This window comes from Rana temporaria, chromosome 7 (genome assembly GCF_905171775.1).
Source record: "Rana temporaria chromosome 7, aRanTem1.1, whole genome shotgun sequence".
Classification (NCBI taxonomy): Eukaryota; Metazoa; Chordata; class Amphibia; order Anura; family Ranidae; genus Rana; species Rana temporaria.
In genome coordinates this window covers 209,618,790-209,640,228 of record NC_053495.1, presented here as the reverse complement: position 1 = coordinate 209,640,228, position 21,439 = coordinate 209,618,790, and the positions used below count along the sequence as shown (strand labels likewise).

At 43.9% G+C, this 21,439-nt stretch overlaps 1 protein-coding gene across 1 annotated transcript; it reads right to left on the bottom strand.

The window, feature by feature from the left end:
* Nucleotides 1–857: 857 nt before the first annotated feature.
* DMBX1 (diencephalon/mesencephalon homeobox 1) lies at nt 858–20,986 on the bottom strand. The gene is made up of 5 exons (XM_040360940.1): nt 20,928–20,986; nt 5,414–5,578; nt 4,885–5,063; nt 3,443–3,797; nt 858–2,095 (listed from the first exon to the last, which is right to left on the bottom strand). The coding sequence occupies exons 2-5, from the start codon at nt 5,565–5,567 to the stop codon at nt 1,695–1,697; spliced, it is 1,089 nt and encodes a 362-aa protein (XP_040216874.1). The 5' UTR covers nt 5,568–5,578; nt 20,928–20,986; the 3' UTR covers nt 858–1,694.
* Nucleotides 20,987–21,439: the final 453 nt, after the last annotated feature.

The window sequence follows — 21,439 nt, the reverse complement described above, 5'->3', positions numbered from 1 at the left end:
TATATATATATATATATATATATATATATATATATATATATATATATATATATATATATATATATATATATATATTTATTTATTTATATATATTATAATTAAAATTAAATATTAATAATATTATTATTAATAAAAAGAATAATAATGACTATATATATATATATATATATATATATATATATATATATATATATATATATATATATATATATATATATATATAAAAGATAATGATGATTTTTATTGGTAATTTTTTCATTTTCTATGACTAGCACCCAAATTCCGTCAGAAAGAGATGAGAACACCAGAGCTGACATCAGCAGTTTTAATAATGACAATAATAATAATAATAATAATAATAATAATAATAATAATAATAATATGTATGATGTAAAATATTATTTTTATTATAACATTATATAATAATTGTTATTATTTTTAATATTAATAATATTATTAATATTTTATTTTCATTATAATATTACTATTATTTTATTTTTTATAAAGATGATAATAATGATTTTTACTATAATTTTTTTCTCATGACCCTCGGAGCTGACATCAGCGGTTTTATTTAATTTTGACCAAAAGTCGTAAATAAACGCAGAGACTGCGACATCATTTCTGATCATTTTTATTTACAGCGGCGATCCGTCTTTATGGGTGGAGCCCGTCTGTACACATTCATTTATAAATACAATAAAACGTACAATGAGGGGGGGGGGATGGTCTGTACAGGGAGAAGATCGCTAATCTGCTGGTGTAGTGGAAGAGCGCGAATTGGCGTTGGAATGGCGTCCGGTCGCTGGGAAGATGCACCGCTGTATAAACGCTTCTATATCAGGATGAGATGTTTCTGGGAAGGATGGGGAGTCCCTACGCCGGAGGAGCTGACACTCTACAATTATCTGGGTTGGAGGGGGTTTTCATTGAGGGGTTTGGCGTTTTTAGCGGAAGGCCGCTCGCCTCTCATTTATATATATAAAGCTCTTTCTTAGCGATCAGGCGAGGGAAGCTGAGGGTTTGGAAGACATTATAAACAGCGTAACCTCTGCACCACCCCGGGGCATTTCTCTGTACATTACTTCTGGATCCGTCACCCGGGACCAATTCACGCTCAACGCTATCACACTCCGCGCAGCGACATGGCTGCATCACATTTCAAGGGCATTTCCGTCCTATTTCACCGGCACACCGGGGAATATCCTTTCCATGTAGTATGAAGCCGGCTCTCCGTAAGTCGCTGTACTTCAGCGTTTAACCCTGAACACCTGAGTGCCGATGTCCGCTTCACTTCCCAGAAAATAAGGGGAATGATTAAAGGGTCAGAGTTCACCCCCGAATGGCGGAAGACAACGTTCAGCTGATGACCTGCCAAGCCGGTGGAATGTCACTTTAAGTGGAGGAACATTCGATGTATGGCGCGGCGCAGCGCGGAGGTTTAGTGCAAATTTTCACAATAACAATAGATAAGATTACAGGTTGTGTCCAGTCACAAGAAACACGTAGGTAGCATGGTGGGGTTGGACAATGGTGACACGACACATCGATACATTCACAGAATGACACCGTCTCCAACGACATGTCCGGAGGCTCCTCTGGTGCCGGGGGGGGGGGGCTCCTCGGGCCAGGCTCCACACGTGGAATGGCGTCACGCAAGTCCATGGGGGCTAATGCCCGCCGGTCACCCGCACTCAGTTGGGTAAGGTGTCCAGGCCCAGTGAGGCGGCGTGCTGCTTGGCTCTCAGCCTCAAGTTCTCAATACTGGTGGTCTTGCTGTTGAGGTTGGGAAGAGCCCCAGAGGTCTGCAGCATGGGGGAGGACCAGACCTGCTGGGCATGAGACAGGGACTGGTAGTAGGACTGGCAGTGCAGGGAGCTAAGCGGCGCCATGCCGACGTTCATCCCTAGGTAGGGCATGGTGGGGGGACTGGCCATGTCGAAGGAAGAGTAATGGACCAAGTTATTGGTGGCGGCCATGTGCTGGCGGAACTGTTCCTGTAGGCGGAAGAGGCTGAGAGGAGACGAGGAGTACGAGTGAGTTGGAGGGAGGCAGCTGCTGGAGGAGGCCGCCATCGAGGAGCCGACTGGAGACTCTGCAACACAAACAAGATGGAATTCAGAGACCACAGATTCCAAACAAGACGAAGGTGACACAACAAACATCCTGCCATTGCCAAGGACAGCCAAACCAACTACATACTAGGGGCCCGTTTCCTATATAGTATATAGCACACAGATTAACCCCCATTGCCTCTCACTCTGTGACCTGCCAGTGTAAAAATCTATCACAGTCTCACACAGTTCAGCCATCACTATCCCTCACTCTGTGACCTGCCAGTGTAACAATCCATCAGTCTCATACAGGTCAGCCCCCGCTGTCCTTCACTCTGTGACCTGCCAGTGTAGCAATCCATCAGTCTCACACAGTTCAGCCCATGCTGTCCCTCACTCTGTGACCTGCCAGTGTAAAAATCTATCACAGTCTCACACAGTTCAGCCATCACTATCCCTCACTCTGTGACCTTCCAGTGTAACAATCCATCAGTCTCACACAGGTCAGCCCCCGCTTTCCTTCACTCTGTGACCTGCCAGTGTAAAAATCTATCAGTCTCACCCATCTAAATCCCCCTCTGCCCCTCAGGCCTCGTACACACGACCGAGTTTCTGCTGGGTTTTTTTTTTTTGCCGAGGAAACCGGTCGTGTGTACATTTTTCGACGAGGAAACTGTCGAGGATCCCGTCGAGCCAAAAAGAGAGCATGTCTTCTTTTTCCTCGACAGGAATGGAAAAATTTGGCTCGCCGAGATCCTCGACAGCCTAACAAGGAACTCGACGAGCAAAACGATGTGTTTCACCCGTCGAGTTTCTCGTTCGTGTGTACGAGGCCTCACTCTGTGACCAGCCGGTCTATCAATCCATCAGTCTCATGCAGTTAAGCCCCCACTGTCCCTCACTCTGTGACCTGCCAGTGTAAAAATCCATCAGTCTCACACAGTTCAGCCCCTGCTTTCCCTCACTCTGTGACCTGCCAGTGTAACAATCCATCACAGTCTCACACAGTTCAGCCCCCGCTGTCCCTCACTCTGTGACCTGCCAGTACCTAATATGCACCTTTGGGGAAAATATTTCCTCCCTCCTGCTGCAGAATGATGACATCATCCTCCCACAATGCTCCTCTCATCCTGGGCACAGTCCCTGATCTGGAAGGATCCTCCTTTACACTGATTAATTTCTATGTACGTCCCCTGCGCTTCCAGAAGTCCAAAATTAAGCTGAGCCCCCGTATCTTCCTGTTCCACCTGCACGTCTAATATGGCGCCCCGTGTGAGGATGTGAAATGAAAGCCTCCACATTTAGATACATTAAGTGGCCCCATCAGGCTTCCCCATGCACCACGTGGTCCCACATGCAGAGATGGAACTCATTGAACTCAGGCTGACCTGTTTTGGGACTTGCTCTCTTGTAGTTTGGCGTTTTGGAGTCGGAGATCAGAGGTTTCTCCGTCTTTGTGTCATCTTGCGGACTTTTGGTCTCCTCCTCCTTATCGGTTTGGTCTTCAGCTGCGGATTCGCTGGCTGATTGCTCTGACAAGGTTAGGTTTAGATCCACGCCGGCCTCACTCAGAGAAGTATGTGGTTTGGTGGAGTCTTGGCTGGGAGTTGTCGGCTCTGCGGGGGCGGGGTCTGCCTTGCTGTCAGTGTTGCTGACCTCGGAGTCTTTATGTTTCTGCAGCTGCTCTTTCTGGAGACTCCGCTGCTTCTTGCGGAACTTGGCTCTTCGGTTCTTAAACCAGACCTGCAACAGGAAGTAAACCGCTACCAATGAGGAACGTTCATCACAGTTATTGGTCTCAGATTGCTGGAGAAATATAGGACTCCCCATTGTATTGACTCTCATCAACCCATGACCTTACCCCTGAGGAAGGTACTTGTACTCTGGCCCCCCATGACCTCATCCCTGAAGTAGTGACCTGTACTCTGGCCTCATATAACCTCTCCCCTGAAGAAGGTACTTGTACTCTGGTCCCTCATGACCCCACCCCTGACGTAGTTACCTGTACTCTGGCCTTATATGACCCCTCCCCTGAAGAAGGTAATTGTACTCTGGTCCCTCGTGACCCCACCCCTGAGGAAAATACCTGTACTTTGGCCTCTCATGATCCCACACCTGAAGAAGGTACTTGTACTCTGGCCCCTCCATGACCCCCCTCCTGATGAAGTTACCTGTACTCTGGCCTCCTGTAACCCCACCCCTGTGGTAATTACCTGTACTCTGGCCTCCCATGACCCTACCACTGAGGTAGGTATTTTTATTCTTGCCTCTCATAACCCCACCCTGAGCTAGGTACCTGTACTCTGGCCTCCCATGACCCCACCCCTGAGGTAGTAACCTGTACTTCAGCCTCCCATGATCCCACCCCTTAGAAAGATACATGTATTTTGGCCTTACATGACCCCACCCTGAGGTAGGTACCTGTAGCCGTGACTCCCATGACCCTAGTTCTGTGCACTGGCTTTCCATGACCCCAAACCTAAGGTAGGTACCTGTACACTTAACTCCTATTACCCCACCCCTGAGTTAGGTTCCTGTACACTGGCTTTCCATGACCCCAACTCTGAGATAGGTATGGGTACCATAGCCTATTATGACCTCAACCCTCAGGTAGGTGCCCGCACCCTGGCCTCCGATGTCCCCAACCTTGATGTAGGTACCTGTACCCTTGACTTTCCATTACCCCACCCCTGACTTAGGTTCCTGTACGCTGGCTTTCCATGACCCCAACTCTGAGATAGGTATGGGTACCATAGCCTATTACGACCTCAACCCCCAGGTAGGTGCCTACACCATTGCCTCCCATGTACCCCAACCTTGAGGTAGGTACCTGTACTCTGGCCTCCGGGAGGTTAGTGCACATCGCCAGCCGTTCCCTCATCACCACATCTGGGTAGTGCGTCTTCTGGAACGTCTTCTCCAGCGCCTCCAGCTGCTGAGCCGTGAACGCGGTGCGACTTCTTCGCTGTTTGCGATGCTGAGATCCATAGCGAGCTTCCAAGATGATGTCTTGAAATGTACAGCCGTTGGAAGATAAAATAGGGCCAATTTAATTACAGGAAGTGGGCGGAGCCACACAGATATTCAATCATCACTAAATTATCATTCCTGACTACAGAAGGTTCGCCAGACCTCAAAGTGGGCGGGGCCTACACCTACATGTTTGCACCTGGAAGGCTTTCATTAGACAGTTTGGCCCTGATGAAAGGAGGAGATCACCTTTTGGCTTTATTTTGATATTTTAGAGATAAAATATTACGGCAGGATATTTATTGGCGGTAAAACGTACCCTTCGCTATTCTGAGTGAATCAATCCCATTGCCCCTCCCACTAAAAATTGGAGGTCACATAATTCTTACCAGCCAGTCTCTCGGCCAGGGTGAGGGCGTGCACCGAGGGGCGGTAATCCGGGGCGTGCTGGGCGTGCTGCGCGGCTTGTTGGTGCAGGTTGTACATGGCGCTCAGCGAATTGACTGCGTGCAGCGAATATCCGTTTACTCCGTAATGCTGCATGGTGGGCGGACCTGCGGGGACACAAGACAACGAACGTTAGAATTTACCAAACACCAAAATTATCACCAAAGAGGAAAAAAAACAGAAATGAGATTCTCATCACTTTCTTTACATTTCGTCAAGTTGTCTTTATTCTCCTCTCCATCTCTCAACCCCCCCAATGGTGGCTCACCACCTGTCTCCTCTCATCTCCTCTCTCTCCATCTCCAATGGTGGCTCACCACCTGTCTCCTCTCATCTCCTCTCTCTCCATCTCCAATGGTGGCTCACCACCTGTCTCCTCTCCTCTCATCTCCATCTCTCTCTCCTCTCCATCTCTCCCTCCTTCTCTCTACCCCCCAATGGCGGCTCACCACCTGTCTCCTCTCATCTCCTTCTCTCTACCCCCCAATGGCGGCTCACCACCTGTCTCCTCTCCATCTCCAATGGCGGCTCACCACCTGTCTCCTCTCCTCTCATCTCCTTCTCTCTACCCCCCAATGGTGGCTCACCACCTGTCTCCTCTCATCTCCTCTCTCTCCATCTCCAATGGTGGCTCACCACCTGTCTCCTCTCATCTCCTCTCTCTCCATCTCCAATGGTGGCTCACCACCTGTCTCCTCTCCTCTCATCTCCATCTCTCTCTCCTCTCCATCTCTCCCTCCTTCTCTCTACCCCCCAATGGCGGCTCACCACCTGTCTCCTCTCATCTCCTTCTCTCTACCCCCCAATGGCGGCTCACCACCTGTCTCCTCTCCATCTCCAATGGCGGCTCACCACCTGTCTCCTCTCCTCTCATCTCCTTCTCTCTACCCCCCAATGGTGGCTCACCACCTGTCTCCTCTCCTCTCTCTCTCTCCCTCCTCTCTATCCCCAATGGTGGCTCACCACCTGTCTCCTCTCATCTCCTCTCTTTCTCCTCTTTCCCTCACCTGTCTTATATCTTCTCCTCTCTATCTTTCCTATCTCTCTCTCAATCCCCCCCATGGTGTCTTAACTTCTGTCTTCCCGCTCTCCTCTCTTCTTCCCTCTCCTTGCCCTCTCTCTCTCTCTTTTTCTCACCCTCCCTCCCCTCTATCTCCTTTCCTCTTCTTCCCTCTCCTCCATCTCCTCTCCTCTTAAGCCCCGTTCACACGATCGGACCTTTGTCCGACCAAAATCACAATGTTCTCTATCTAAACTCTGATGGAATTCATGGGAATTTCCGATGAATAAACTCTGATGGGGCCACACACGGTCGGAATTTCCGATGGAAAAAAATCTGTGTGACTTTTTCCATCTGAAATTCCGATCGTTCCGTGTACGGGGCTTTATTCCCTCTTCTCTCCTCACCCCCTCTCTCTCCTCTATCTCCTCTCCTCTTCTTCCCTCTCCTGTCCTCGCCCCCTCTCTCTCCTTTTCTCACCTCTATCTTTTCTCCTCTTCTTCCCTCTCCCATATCTCCTCTCTCTCTTTTCCCTCTCTCTACCCCTAACAGTGGCTCACCTTCTGTCCTCTCTCTTCCTCTATTCTCACTCCCCTCTCCTCTCTCTCCTCTCCTTCTCTTTTTTCTTTCTCTCCTCCGTTTTTCTCTCCTTTCTCTCTCATCTCTTCTTCTCTTCTCTCTCTTTGACATTTTCCCTCTCTCTCCTCTCCTTTCTTCTCACTGTCCTCTCCTCTCCTCTTCTTCTCTCTCCTCTCTCTCAGGACATCCTATACGCCATGTGCGCCGCTCTCAGCTAAGAAAACACAGCCGCTCAAAGTTGTTTTATCAGTGTGAAGAATCAATTAAAGAGCGATTTATTCCAGCAAATTGCCCCAAGAAACGGGTTCCGCCGGTCTGATATCATAAAATATTTTATATAACAGAACATGGAACCGCCGGGGCCAGGAAACTGACAATATGCCAACTCATTTACCGATATCACTACCACCTGGGTCCACCATGATACCGCCTAAGTCCAACATGACATCACCTGTGTACACCATGACATCACCTAAGTCCACCATGACATCACCTAAGTCCACCATGACATCACCTAAGTCCACCATGACATCCCCTTTGTCCACCATGATACCGCCTAAGTCCACCATGACATCACCTGTGTCCACCATGACATCGCCTGTGTCCACCATGACACTGTCTGTGTCCACCATGGTAACGCCTGTGTCCACTATGTACTATTCAGAAGATGGTGGAGGACGGTTCAGAGGACCGTCCTGTCTATAGAATGGTGACCCCATACTGGGTAAAGTATGAAGATCTCCTGTTGTCTATAGGACAGTAACCTCCTACTGTCCAGAGGATGATTACTTCATACTTTCTATAGGATGGTGACCCCATACTGCCTATAGGATGGTGGAGGATGATTTACCACCCTGTCTATAGGATGGTGACCCCATACTGGGTAAAGGATGAAGATCTCCTGTTGTCTATAGGATAGTGACCTCCTACTTTGCAGAGGATGATATCTTCATACTGTCTATAGGATGGTGACCCCATATGGTCTATAGGATGGTGACCCCATACTGTCCAGAGGATGGTGAACCAATACTAGCTATAGGAAGGTGACCCCATGCTGTCTATAAGATGGTGACCCCCATATGGTCTATAGGATAGTGACCCCCATAGAGTCTATATGATGAAGTCCTCATGCTCTCTATAGGATGATGACTCCATACTGTTTATAAGATGGTGACCCCACACTGTCAAGAGGATGATGACCCCTTACTCCTATAGGATGGTGACCCCGTACTGTCTTTAGGATGGTAACATATTCCAATGAGGTGCACCAACACACAAACCAAATAGATAGAAATCAATTATAATCACTTATCTATAGGCCTCTATTATATAGCTATTATAATCTCCCACCTACCGTATATATCTATAATTTACAGTATATATACAGTATTATTATAATCACTTTTCTATCTCCTGGTGTTATATACAGTACTGTATATATACATGTTATCAGTGCACATATATATATTGCTGATCTGATACTCTCACATATAGGGGGCTATATTCCCAGCACAGGTATGGGACCAGTAGACAGGCGGAGGTAGGTGGAAGGTGTGTGACCTGTCAGCAGTAACACAACTCCTAATTGTTCAGAGGGCGCAGCGTTCTCTCCTCGGTCGCGGCCCACCTGCAGGAAAGTCAGACCACACACAGAATGTCAGCACACAAAGCCACCGTAATGTAATACTGTATACTCCCTCCTCATGTTATTACAGTCTGGAGGGACAATCACTGAGATTTCTCTCCAATTTTATAAAGTGTCTTTTTTCCAACAGCTCTGATTGTGTTGTCATCTCTCACTAATCCCGGAATCAGGTACAACGCATTTCCTATTGTACAGCCAAAGTCCCAGAACTTTCCGGTATAGGCCGGGGGTGCCCCTCCCTGTCTCCCCCGACTGACTTCTCCTTTGATTGACCTTTTCCGACTGACTTCTCCCTGACCAACATGACTAAGACTGACCCCTCTCTGACCACCACTTCTAAGACTGGCCCCTCTCTGACCACCACTTCTAAGACTGACCCCTCTCTGACCAACCCATGTCTGATCAACCCGCTCTGACTGACACCTCTCTGACCAATGTTGCTTCAACAAATCCCTCTCTGACTGACTCACTCCAACCAACCTCACCCTGACCCAGGTTTCTTCAACTGACCCCTCTCCTACAGACCCCTCTCTGACTGACTCACTCCAACCAACCTCACCCTGACCCAGGTTTCTTCAACTGACCCCTCTCCTACCGACCCCTCTCTGACTGACCCACTCCAACCGTCCCCACCCAGCCCTGACCCAAGTTTCTTCAACTGACCCTTCTCTCACCGACCCCTACCTGACTGACTCACTCCAACTGCCCACTTTCCTGACCCACATTTCTTCAACCGACCCCTCTTCTACCGATCCCACCCTGACTGACCCACTCCAACCGACCCCCCCTGATCCACGTTTCTTCAACCGACCCCTCTCCTACCGACCCCTGTCTGATTGACCCGCTCCAACCGACACCTCCCTGACCAACATTTCTTTAGCTCACCCCTCCCTGACTGACCTACTCCAACTGACACCTCCCTGAACCATGTTCCTTTAACCGACCCCTCTCTGACCAACACTTTTCTGATTGAAACATCCCTAACCAACCCTTTTAAGACAGACACCTCTCTTACCAATGTTTCTTCAACCAACCCCTCTCCTACAGACCCTTCTGTGATTGACCCACTCCTACTAACACCTCCCTGACTAACACTTCTAAGACAGACCCCTCCCTGACTGACCCACTCCGACTGACACCTCCCTGAACCACATTCCTTCAACCGACCCCTCTCTGACCAACACTTCTCTGATTGACACATCCCTGACCATCCCTTCTAAGACTGACACCTCTCTGACCAACATTTCTTCAACTGACCCCTCTCCTACCGACCCCTCTCTGATTGATACCTCCCCGACCAATGCTTTTAAGACTGACCCCTCTCTGATAACCCATGTCTGATCAACCCGCTCCAACTCAGCGCCCTGACCAACCATTCTAGGACTGACACCTCTCTGACCAATGTTTCTTCAACCGACCCCTCTCCTACTGACCCCTCTCTGATTGATACCTCCCCGACCAATGCTTTTAAGACTGACCCCTCTCTGATAACCCATGTCTGATCAACCCGCTCCAACACACAGCTCCCTGACCAACCATTCTAAGACAGACACCTCTCTGACCAATGTTTCTTCAACCGACCCCTCTCCTACTGACCCCTCTCTGATTGACCCACTCCAATCGACACCTCCCTGACCAACATTTTTTTAGCTGACCCCTCCCTGACTGACCTACTCCAACCGACACCTCCCTGACTAACACTTCTAAGACTGACCACGTTCTTTCAACCGACCCTTCTCTGACCAACCCTTCTAAGACTGACACCTCTATGACCAACGTTTCTTCAACCGATCACTTTCCTACCGACCTCTCTCTGATTGACCCACTCCAACCAACACCTCCTTGACCAACATTCCTTCAACCGATCCCCTCTGATCAACCCTTCTCTGACCCCTCTCTGATTGACACCTTCCTGAAGAGTGCTTCAAAAACTTACCATTTTGCATCCGATCTTTCTCTGACTAAGCCTTTTCAATTGACACCTCCCTGACCAAGATTTCCTTAACTGACCCCGTTCCAACCTATCCCTGTCTGATCAACCTACTCCAACTGGCCCTCTCTGATGGACCCACTTCATCTGATACCTTCCTGACCAACCCTTCTCCAACTGACCCTCTCTGATTGACCCATTCTGACACCTCCCTGACCAACCTCTCTCTCTGACTGAAGCCTCGTACGCACGACGGGCGAAACACATCGAGTTCCTTGTTAGGCTCCTTGTTAGGCTGTCGAGGAACTCGACAAGGCAAGTTTCTCCATTCCCGTCGAGGAAATAGAGAACATGCTCTCTTTTTGGCTCGTCGAGTTTCTCGACAGTTTCCTCGATGAAAATGTACACACGACCGGTTTCCTCAGCAAAAAAATATCTCCCAGCAAGTTTCTTGCTGTTTTTTTGCAGAGAAACTCGTTCGTGTGTACGAGGCCTGACCCTTCTCTTCTCTCATCCAACTGACACCTCCCTGACCAAAAATTCTTAGGCTGACCCCTCTCTGTTTGACGTATCTCCGACTGACCCTCTCCGATTGACGCTTCCCTGACCAACCCCACTCCAATCACCCCTTTTTTTTTTTACTTTCTTGACTGATTCCTCTCCAATTGATCCTTACCTTTTTTCGACGCCTGCAACCTACCCCTCTTTAACTGCCCCCCTCTTTGGCGTTCACCTGCCTGACTGACCCCTTCGATTTCTCCTGAGTCCTGACATTTCCCACACCCGGAGATATCTCTGATCTCTATCAATAAGATAAGCCTATTACTGAACATGAGTTCGGTAGGTGATCATTTATTTATAGGGTGAAATATTACCAAAGATAATGAAAGATTTGACCCCATTACCTGCCCCCGCCCCCCCGGGAACCTTCCATATGTGACGGTTGCTGAGACCTGACACTAATCTCCGCAATAAATATCTGGAAGTCGGGAGAGGAAGACGAGACTTTATGAAAAGCGCGTTGGACGGGGATCCGTAAATTTGATCTCATTTTTGGTTTCAGTTTAGAAACGTTGATAGAAATTTTTATGTTAAATTGCGAGAAGAGAATTCGTAAAAATTTGTCCCATTCGCCTTTTCCTATCCGTTGGGGAGAGGAGTATTGAAGGGGGTCATTTACTAAATAAAAAAAAAAAAACATTTCTCTGTGGAATTGTTTTAACCAACCAATCAGCTGTCTGGAATGGAAGCACCCCCCCCCCCTCCTCACCCCGGGATCAGATGTTCCGCGTCCCCCAGATCATCACACGGCGTACAAACCTCCCCGGGGCGCCGATCAAACTCTGCCCTAATCAGACTTTGCCATTGTCATTCATTGCGGCCTCTGGGAAGGGAGATGATTGCCAGACACACAAAAAAAAACTCTGATCCATTAACATCCAATTATCACCGGGCCCTTCCATTAATTATAAATCAGACCCCTAATTGGGATAATTAGCTTTCTCCCGCCTAATGCAGCGTGACTGATGCCTATTGAGAGTCTTTAATCACTTCATATGTTCGGTGGCGGAGGGACAAATGAAAAACTCGCAGCGTTTTCATCGCCCCCCTCCCCCCCCCTCGCCAGAATTAAAAGCTCTTTAAGTCTCTAATACATGTTTGCAAATAGCGCTGAAGAGCGAATCAATTACGCGCATAATATCAAGTGGCCGCTCTCGGTTTTCCCGGAGCTCCGGGGAGATGATATGAAGCAGGAAAAAAAAAAGAAAAACATACACAGATGATTAAAACGGCGACATTTCCTGCGCTGTGTCGGAGCGAGCGTACGCCGATTCTGGGAGCGATCGGTCTCCTTCTATCTGATATTTCAATTATCTGTAAATTCTCAGATTGTCAGATGAAAGTAAATAAAAAAATCAAAAATAATTAATCGAGTGAAAGCAAACAGATGTTAGAAATTCTACGACCCCCCCTCACGCCAAACACACCAATGCCGCTCTGTTCTGACCCCGAAACTGCCCCCCCACTCACACACAGGGGATCCTTCATCTGTTGTTTAGTGAATGTTGGAGGATGCCCAAAAGGTCCCACCTGCGAGAACCGCCAAGGTCCCACCTGCAGGAACCGCCAAGGTCCCACCTGCAGGAACCGCCAAGGTCCCACCTGCAAGAAACGCCACGGTCCCACCTGCAAGAAACGCCACGGTCCCACCTGCAAGAACCGCCACGGTCCCACCTGCAGGAACCGCCACGGTCCCACCTGCAAGAACCGCCACGGTCCCACCTGCAAGAACCGCCAAGGTCCCACCTACAAGAACCGCCAAGGTCCCACCTGCAGGAACCGCCAAGGTCCCACCTGCAAGAACTGAAAAACTGTGGCCCAAGGGGGTTTTGCAACAGGTCCAGGGGTAATTGTGAAAAGCCAAGGGGGTAACTATGGCAGGCCCTGGGGTAATTGTGATAGGCCAAGAAGGGCCCAGAATAACAGTGGGCGGCCCTGGGGTCATTTCCACAGGCACTGTGTGTAGCTGTGACATAGCCAAGGGGGGTACACAGATCCAAATATGTTGTCACTTTACAAAAAACAATCATAAAATTAAACAGAGTTGTCACTTTGAAGTGACCCTCCAAACTCGGCTTTAACAAATTGGAGACATTTTTTGAAAGGCGACCATTCCGCCTTAAATTTTACAAACAGTAGATCCGCTCGGCGATCATTGTGCCGATATCACATCACCAACAGGCTTTGACTAAAGCCGAACAGTCCTTCACCTGGAGACACCACAATTCCAAATTTTACCAAACACAAAATAAATCATCTGCCCGTCCATCCTCGAGATGAGATCAAATCAACCAATCGATCCAACACAACAACCAACCAACTCCAACCAACCAACTGACCCAACCCAACTGACCAATGCACCCAACCAACCAACCAACCAATGGATCCAACCCAACCAACCAACATATCCAACCCAACCAACAGACCCAACTCAACAGATCCAACCCAACCAATCAACGGACCCAACCCAACCAACCAATGGACCCAAACAACCAACGAACACATCCAACCCAATCAACCAACGGACCAAACCCATCTGACCAAGGGACCTAATCAACCAACGGGCCCAACCAATGAACCCAACCGACCAACAGACCCAAGCAATCCTAATCCCTGTCCAGGGCCTGCAAAAATAGAATATCCAATCATTCAGACTACCCACATCAGACATGGAGGCCAACCTTACATTCACCAGGATAACATCTATTCCTTTATGCGTTCCCCTATTCTTCATGAATCCCTCCATCTACTGTATCTATTCCCTGATCCCTATTCCTTCATCCATTCCCCTGTCCCTCATCAATTCCCCATCCACCCCTCCATACATTCCACCATCTATCCATCCCCCATCCATTCACCCTTCCATTTATACATTGCCTATCCATTCATCCACCCAACAATCCCTCATCCATCCCATAAGTCATTCCTCCATCTATCCATACACCCCCATCCATCTATTCATCCCCTTAAATCTGTCCACTCACCCTTTATCTATATTTCCCCCCATCAATCTCTTGATTTGTCCATTCGTCCACCAATGCCCAACCTATCCATATATCCCCTCTCTCTATCCATTCACCCATCCATGCCTAAGCCTATTCATCCATCCCTCTACCAATCCATCCATCTCTTCCATCTATCCACACCCATCCCTTTCAACAAACATACCCAACATCCATCCATGCCTCCATCAATCCATCCCTCCCTCCCTCCCTCCCTCCCTCCTCCCATTTATCTACACAATCCATCCCTTTTTAAAATTCCCCCAAAAGCCACCAGTCCGCCATTGTCAGCAGGTTATTCCAGTTAGGAGTGTAATGGGGGGGGGGGGAGGGGATGCCTATTGATATTGGTCAATTATCTGTGTAATGGGAAGATTGACTGGGATCGAGTTAGTTGTGTGATGGTAGAGAAGCACTAACTATCTCTTGGGGGATTGACTTGTTAGCTGTGTGATTGGGATAAAGATTAGTCACAAATTGAGACGGGTCACATGATGACCCTCAAGGTGCGGAGTGTTGCCATAGCCTGAGGCCCCTCAAACCGATCGGAGAAATGTCGATTCCCACCAATCTCATCCTATGAGATCACGTCTTTGACCGACCCTCCGAGAGAAGTCCGGATCACCTCACCTTATTATCTCATCAAGGTTGTCGGATTGGGTCATTGGATTGGTTGTTGGGTTGGGTCATCTGACTGGGACATCAGATTTGGTCGTTGGGTTGGGTGGGATTGGACTGTTCATGGCCAGTAGACCTCTCAGGCCCCGTACACACAATTCTCGGCAGAATTCAGCCAGAAACTTGGTCGGAGCTGTATTCTGCCGAGAAACCCGGCCGTGTGTACACTTTTGGGCCGAGGAAGCCGACGAGGATCTCGGCGAGGAAATAGAGAGCATGTTCTCTATTTCCTCGTTGTTCAATGGGAAATTTCGGCTCGCCGAGATCCTCGGCGGCTTCACAAGGAACTAGATGAGCAAAACGATGTGTTTTGCCCGTCGAGTTCCTCGGACGTGTGTACGGGGCCTCAGAAATTGTACAGATTCAGCATTACATCTTCTACGTGTTCAGGCGAGCAAAAAGCCCCCCCCCCCCCCCGCGTGTGTCACATCGCCATCCACCATCAGATGGGCCACCCTGTATACATGTATACGGTTGTCCGTTGTATATTTACTCTATATATGGCTTTCCCGTGTATGTTCATTCTATATATGGCTGCCCCTTTATATACTGTATATATGGCTGTCCCCTGTATATACTGTATATATGGCTGTCCCCTGTATATACTGTATATATGGCTGTCCCCTGTATATACTGTATATATGGCTGTCCCCTGTATATACTGTATATATGGCTGTCCCCTGTATATACTGTATATATGACTGTCCCTTGTATATACTGTATATATGACTGTCCCTTGTATATACTGTATATATGACTGTCCCTTGTATATACTGTATATATGACTGTCCCTTGTATATACTGTATATATGACTGTCCCTTGTATATACTGTATATATGACTGTCCCCTGTATATACTGTATATATGGCTGTCCCCTGTATATACTGTATATATGGCTGTCCCCTGTATATACTGTATATATGGCTGTCCCCTGTATATACTGTATATGACTGTCCCCTGTATATACTGTATATATGACTGTCCCCTGTATATACTGTATATATGACTGTCCCTTGTATATACTGTATATATGACTATCCCCTGTATATACTGTATATATGACTGTCCCCTGTATATACTGTATATATGGCTGTCCCCTGTATATACTGTATATATGGCTGTCCCCTGTAAGTACTGTATATGGCTGCCCACTGTATATATACTGTATATATGGCTGTCCCCTGTATATATGGCTGCCCCCTGTATATATACTGTATATATGGCTGCCCCCTGTATATATGGCTGTCCCCTGTATATATGGCTGTCCCCTGTATATATGGCTGCCCCCTGTATATTTGGCTGCCCTCTGTGTATATATACTGTATATATGGCTGTCCCCTGTATATATGGCTGTCCCCTGTATATATACTGTATATATGGCTGCCCCCTGTATATATGGCTGTCCCCTGTATATATGGCTGTCCCCTGTATATATGGCTGTCCCCTGTATATATATATATATATACTGTATATATGGCTGTCCCCTGTATATATGCTGTATATATGGCTGTCCCCTGTATATATGCTGTATATATGGCTGTCCCCTGTATATATGGCTGTCCCCTGTATATATGGCTGTCCCCTGTATATATATATACTGTATATATGGCTGTCCCCTGTATATATGGCTGTCCCCTGTATATATGGCTGTCCCCTGTATATATATATACTGTATATATGGCTGCACCCTGTATATATGGCTGTCCCCTGTATATATGGCTGTCCCCTGTGTATATATACTGTATATATAGGGTGGCCACACACACATACAGATGATGAGATCTCAAGAAAATTCCAACAAACGGAACAATATAATTGTGAAGGTGACCTAATAGGTATCATCTACTCCGCCGCAGCCGATCGCCCCCTGACTGCCGCAAAGAATTCGTGTGAAATCTCCCACAGACAGGACAATTTTTTTCCTTCAATCTGATAAATATTTGAATAGAAGAACGAATGAAAAATGATTGTTAAAAATCACAAAGACACTCAAAAAAAAAAAAGAAAAATGAAAAATATTTTTTGGCAGACGGTCACTTTACAAAGACGGCGTGGCGACTTTACGGCAACTTCGCCATCAATCACCGGAGGAACGGCGAACGCAGAAAATCAGTTTGTCTGAAATTTGTCAGAACTCGACCGTTCCAAGAATGAAATGGGGAAGGAATTCGAGAAAACTTCGTCAGACCGAAACCAAAAAATTGTCCCGATATCGAATGCTGACTCCGCAATCTCTCATCACATCAAATTAAAATTTATAGAAAGAAAATAATAAATATTGAAAAGTTTAATCATCAACGATCACCTGACAAGAACCTCAGAGAGCCAATCGCCATCGTCCTCATCATTACAATCAGAATCGCGTAAATGATACGAATTATTATTATTGTTTTAAACTTATTATTACTACTACTTTTGTTGTTGTTATTATTATTATTCAGGATTTATTATTTATTATTATTATTTCTATTATTATTATTATTATTCAGGATTTATTATTTATTATTATTATTTCTATTATTATTATTATTCAGGATTTATTATTTATTATTATTATTATTATTATTATTACTACTATTTCTAATGGTAATATTATTATTATTAGAAACAATTAATAATTATATAGAAGTGTCAGATTATAATCAATCACATAAAAAGAAGCAAACACATCCAATCATCGTCATCATTACTATAGGAATAATACAAATTATTTATTAATATTATTTAAAATAAAATAGAAAAGCCCAATTATCACCAATTAAAAAGAACAAAACATTCATCATCTTCACTACAATAAGAATACTACAAATAATTATTATTAGGATTATTAGTAATAGTATTACTTTTGTTAATACTACTACTACTAATAATAATAATTTGTATTATTTGCATTTTTCTTATTGTATAAGATGACGAGGATTGGCTGTCGGCTGTTCTTTTTAATTGGTGATAATTGGGCTTTTCTATTATTTTATTTTAAACAACAATAATAATAAATAATTTGTATTATTCTTATAGTAATGATGATGATGATGATTGAGTGTGTGTGATTCCTTTTCGTGTTATTGATTATAATCTGGTATTCTTATATTACTATTATTTCTTTTTTTTTCTAATAATAAGAATAATGAGATTAATAACAATTACATTTTTTGTATGAAAAAATTTCAATAGATTTAGATTAATCAAAAAAGATTCATAAAAATAGAAATAGTAATAATAATAAGGTGATAATTGGACATTATTTTTATTACTATTTCTATTGTTATTAATATTTTTTGATTAATCTAATCTTATTTAATTTTTCGTACAAAAATGTAATTGTTCTTCTTCTTATTATTATTATTTTTATTACTATTTCTATTGTTATTAAAAAAAAATTATCTAGATTTATTGAAAGGTTTCATTAAAAAAATGTAATTGTTATTATTCTTCTTATTATTTTTATTACTATTTCTATTGTTCTTAATATTTTTTTATGTAGATTTATTGAAATTTTTCATAAAAATATTTTAATTGTTATTATTCTTCTTAAAAATGTTATTACTATTTCTATTGTTCTTAATATTTTTTGTATCTAGAATTATTGAAATTTTTCATACAAAAAAATGTAATTGTTATTATTCTTCTTATAAATTGTATTACTATTTCTATTGTTATTAATAGTTTTTTATTAATCTAATTTTATTGAATTTTTCATACAAAAAATGTAATTGTTATTATTCTTCTTCTTATTATTTTTATTACTATTTCTATTGTTCTTAAAAAAAAAATTGTATCTAGATTTATTGAAATTTTTCTTTAAAAAAAGTAATTGTTAATATTCTTCTTATAAATGTTATTGTTCTAAATATTTTTTTATCTAGAATTATTGAAATTTTTCATTAAAAAATGTAATTGTTATTATTCTTCTTATAAATTGTATTACTATTTCTATTGTTATTAATATGTTTTGATTAATCTAATCTTATTGAATTTTTCATACAAAAATGTAATTGTTATTCTTCTTCTTATTATTTTTATTACTATTTCTATTGTTCTTAATATTTTTATCTAGAATTATTGAGATTTTTCCATTAAAAAAATGTAATTGTTATTATTCTTCTTAAAGAATAATAACAATTACATTTTTTTTTAATGAACATTTTCAATAAATCTAGATAAAAAAATATTAAGAACAATATAAATAGTAATAAAATTTATAAGAATAATAACAATTACATTTTTTTAATTCATGAAAATTTTCAATAAATCTAGATTAAAAAAAATACTAAGAAGAATAATAACAATTACATTTTTGTACGAAAAATTCAATAAGATTAGAATAATAAAAAAATATTAATAACAATAGTAATAAAAATAATGTCCAATTATCACGGAACACATGAAAAGATTCATCATATTCTCCTCCTCATTACAACAATACAAATTCTTCTTCTTATAATTATTATTATTTTTTGTTATAAAAAAATAAAATTAGTAATATATAGAAAAGTCCAATTCTCAGCGATCACACGACAAGATCCGCACACACAACCAATCATCATCATCAGAATAATAATCAGAGAGGAAATAAAAATAACAAGGAGAAGATTTTGTCGATCGGATACACACTATACAATTTTCTTTCGATTTTTTTTCCCATTAGATTTAACAAAAAAAAAAAAACACATACAAAAATGAGGTCAAACCTTTAAGCCCAATACACACGATGAAGCCTCGTACACACGGCCGAGGAACTCGACGTGCCAAACACATCGAGTTCCTCGGCCAGTTCAGCACTGAAGCCGCCGAGGAGCTCGGCGGGACGAGAGCTCCCATAGAACAACGAGGAAATAGAGAACATGTTCTCTATTTCCTCGTCGAGCTCCTCGTCGGCTTCCTCGGCCGAAAGTGTACACACGGCCAGTTTCCTCGGCAGAATTCAGCCAGAAACTCGGTCGGAAGCTGAATTCTGCCGAGGAAACTGGTCGTGTGTACGAGGCCTTAGATTTCCTTCAGATTTTTGTCTTCAGATCTAACAAAACGATGCAGTGCCGGGGCCCGGCCTGATTGCATACACATTGAAGGTTTGACCTCCTATTAGAGGGTTTTGGTAAATCTGAAGACAAAAATCTGCAGAAAATCTAATAGTGTGTGTGGGGCTTTAACAGTTTTTAATTTGCTGGGCAATCGGTCCGACTCTACACAGGACACGGTTTTGGTAAATATAAAGGAAATCAATCAACAAAAGTTGTATAGTGTGTATCCAAATCTTCCATCAAGATTTTATAATATCCGACAAGAAGACGATCTCCCCCGATGGGAGATCGGATAGGAACATCGGCAAAGAAATAACCCGGCACAGATATAACCGATAACTTTTATCTCCGATATTATCTCCTAATAAATATTACATATCATATCATCCGATAACAATAATGACACCGATATTATCATCTACTATTAATTATACCACCGATATTATCTCCTAATAAATGAGAAGATCGATAATATAATCTTATACAGCAATACACAGTAACAGTAATTACACCCGACATTATCTCATCCTAATAATTACACCCGACATTATCTCATCCTAATAATTACACCCGATATTAGTATTCCCGATTGATATGATTTCTCTCCTCTTTTATAGTCGGAATTTCTCCTCCGAATTTATCGCATTTTATCGCCGATATTTCTCGATTTCTATTTCGGGACGATGTTTTTTCCTCCGAGGAGAAACTTTTCATTTTCCATTTATGCGAAAAGTTCGGAAATCTGCCGATCGGGGATCTTATAGATCGATTATTAGAATGATATAATCGTGCGATGTGATCTTTTATTGTCGGGTTTTTGTTGATGAATTTTCTTCCTCAACTCAACAAAAAAAGAATTCACCGGAGAGAAGAAATCTCCCGACAATGAAGAGAATGAAGAGGAGGATGAGGGTGATAGTGAGGAGGATGAGGGTGATAGTGAGGAGGATGAGGGTGATAGTGAGGAGGATGAGGGTGATAGTGAGGAGGATGAGGGTGATAGTGAGGAGGGTGATGGGGATGTATAGCGGAGTCGTACCTGAGTGTCAGCTCCTGGGGTTCAGGCTCCTGTGTCTCCTCCGGTCGGTCGGTCCTCAGACATGTAGATGGGGGTTGGACTCCAGAAGACTTTTTAAGTCAGGCTTCGCCCCCTGATTGGTCCTCCCATCTGTCAATCACATCGGACCTGTTCAGAGGACGGAGGAGGCCCGACAGAGGAAGGGAGACTCACTTCACCCGCTGCACAAATATCTCCACAATTATCTCCAATCATTATCTCCAGACATCCCCATTATCCCCCCATACAATCATTGCCCCCATACAATTATTATTATCCCCATACAATCATTACCCCCATACTATTATCCCCATACAATCATTACCCCCCCATACAATCATTATCTCCATACAATTATTACCCCCATACAATTATTATCCCATACAATTATTACCCCCCATACAATCATTATTACCCCCATACAATTATTACCCCCATACAATTATTACCCCCATACAATTATTATCCCCATACAATTATTATCCTCATACAAT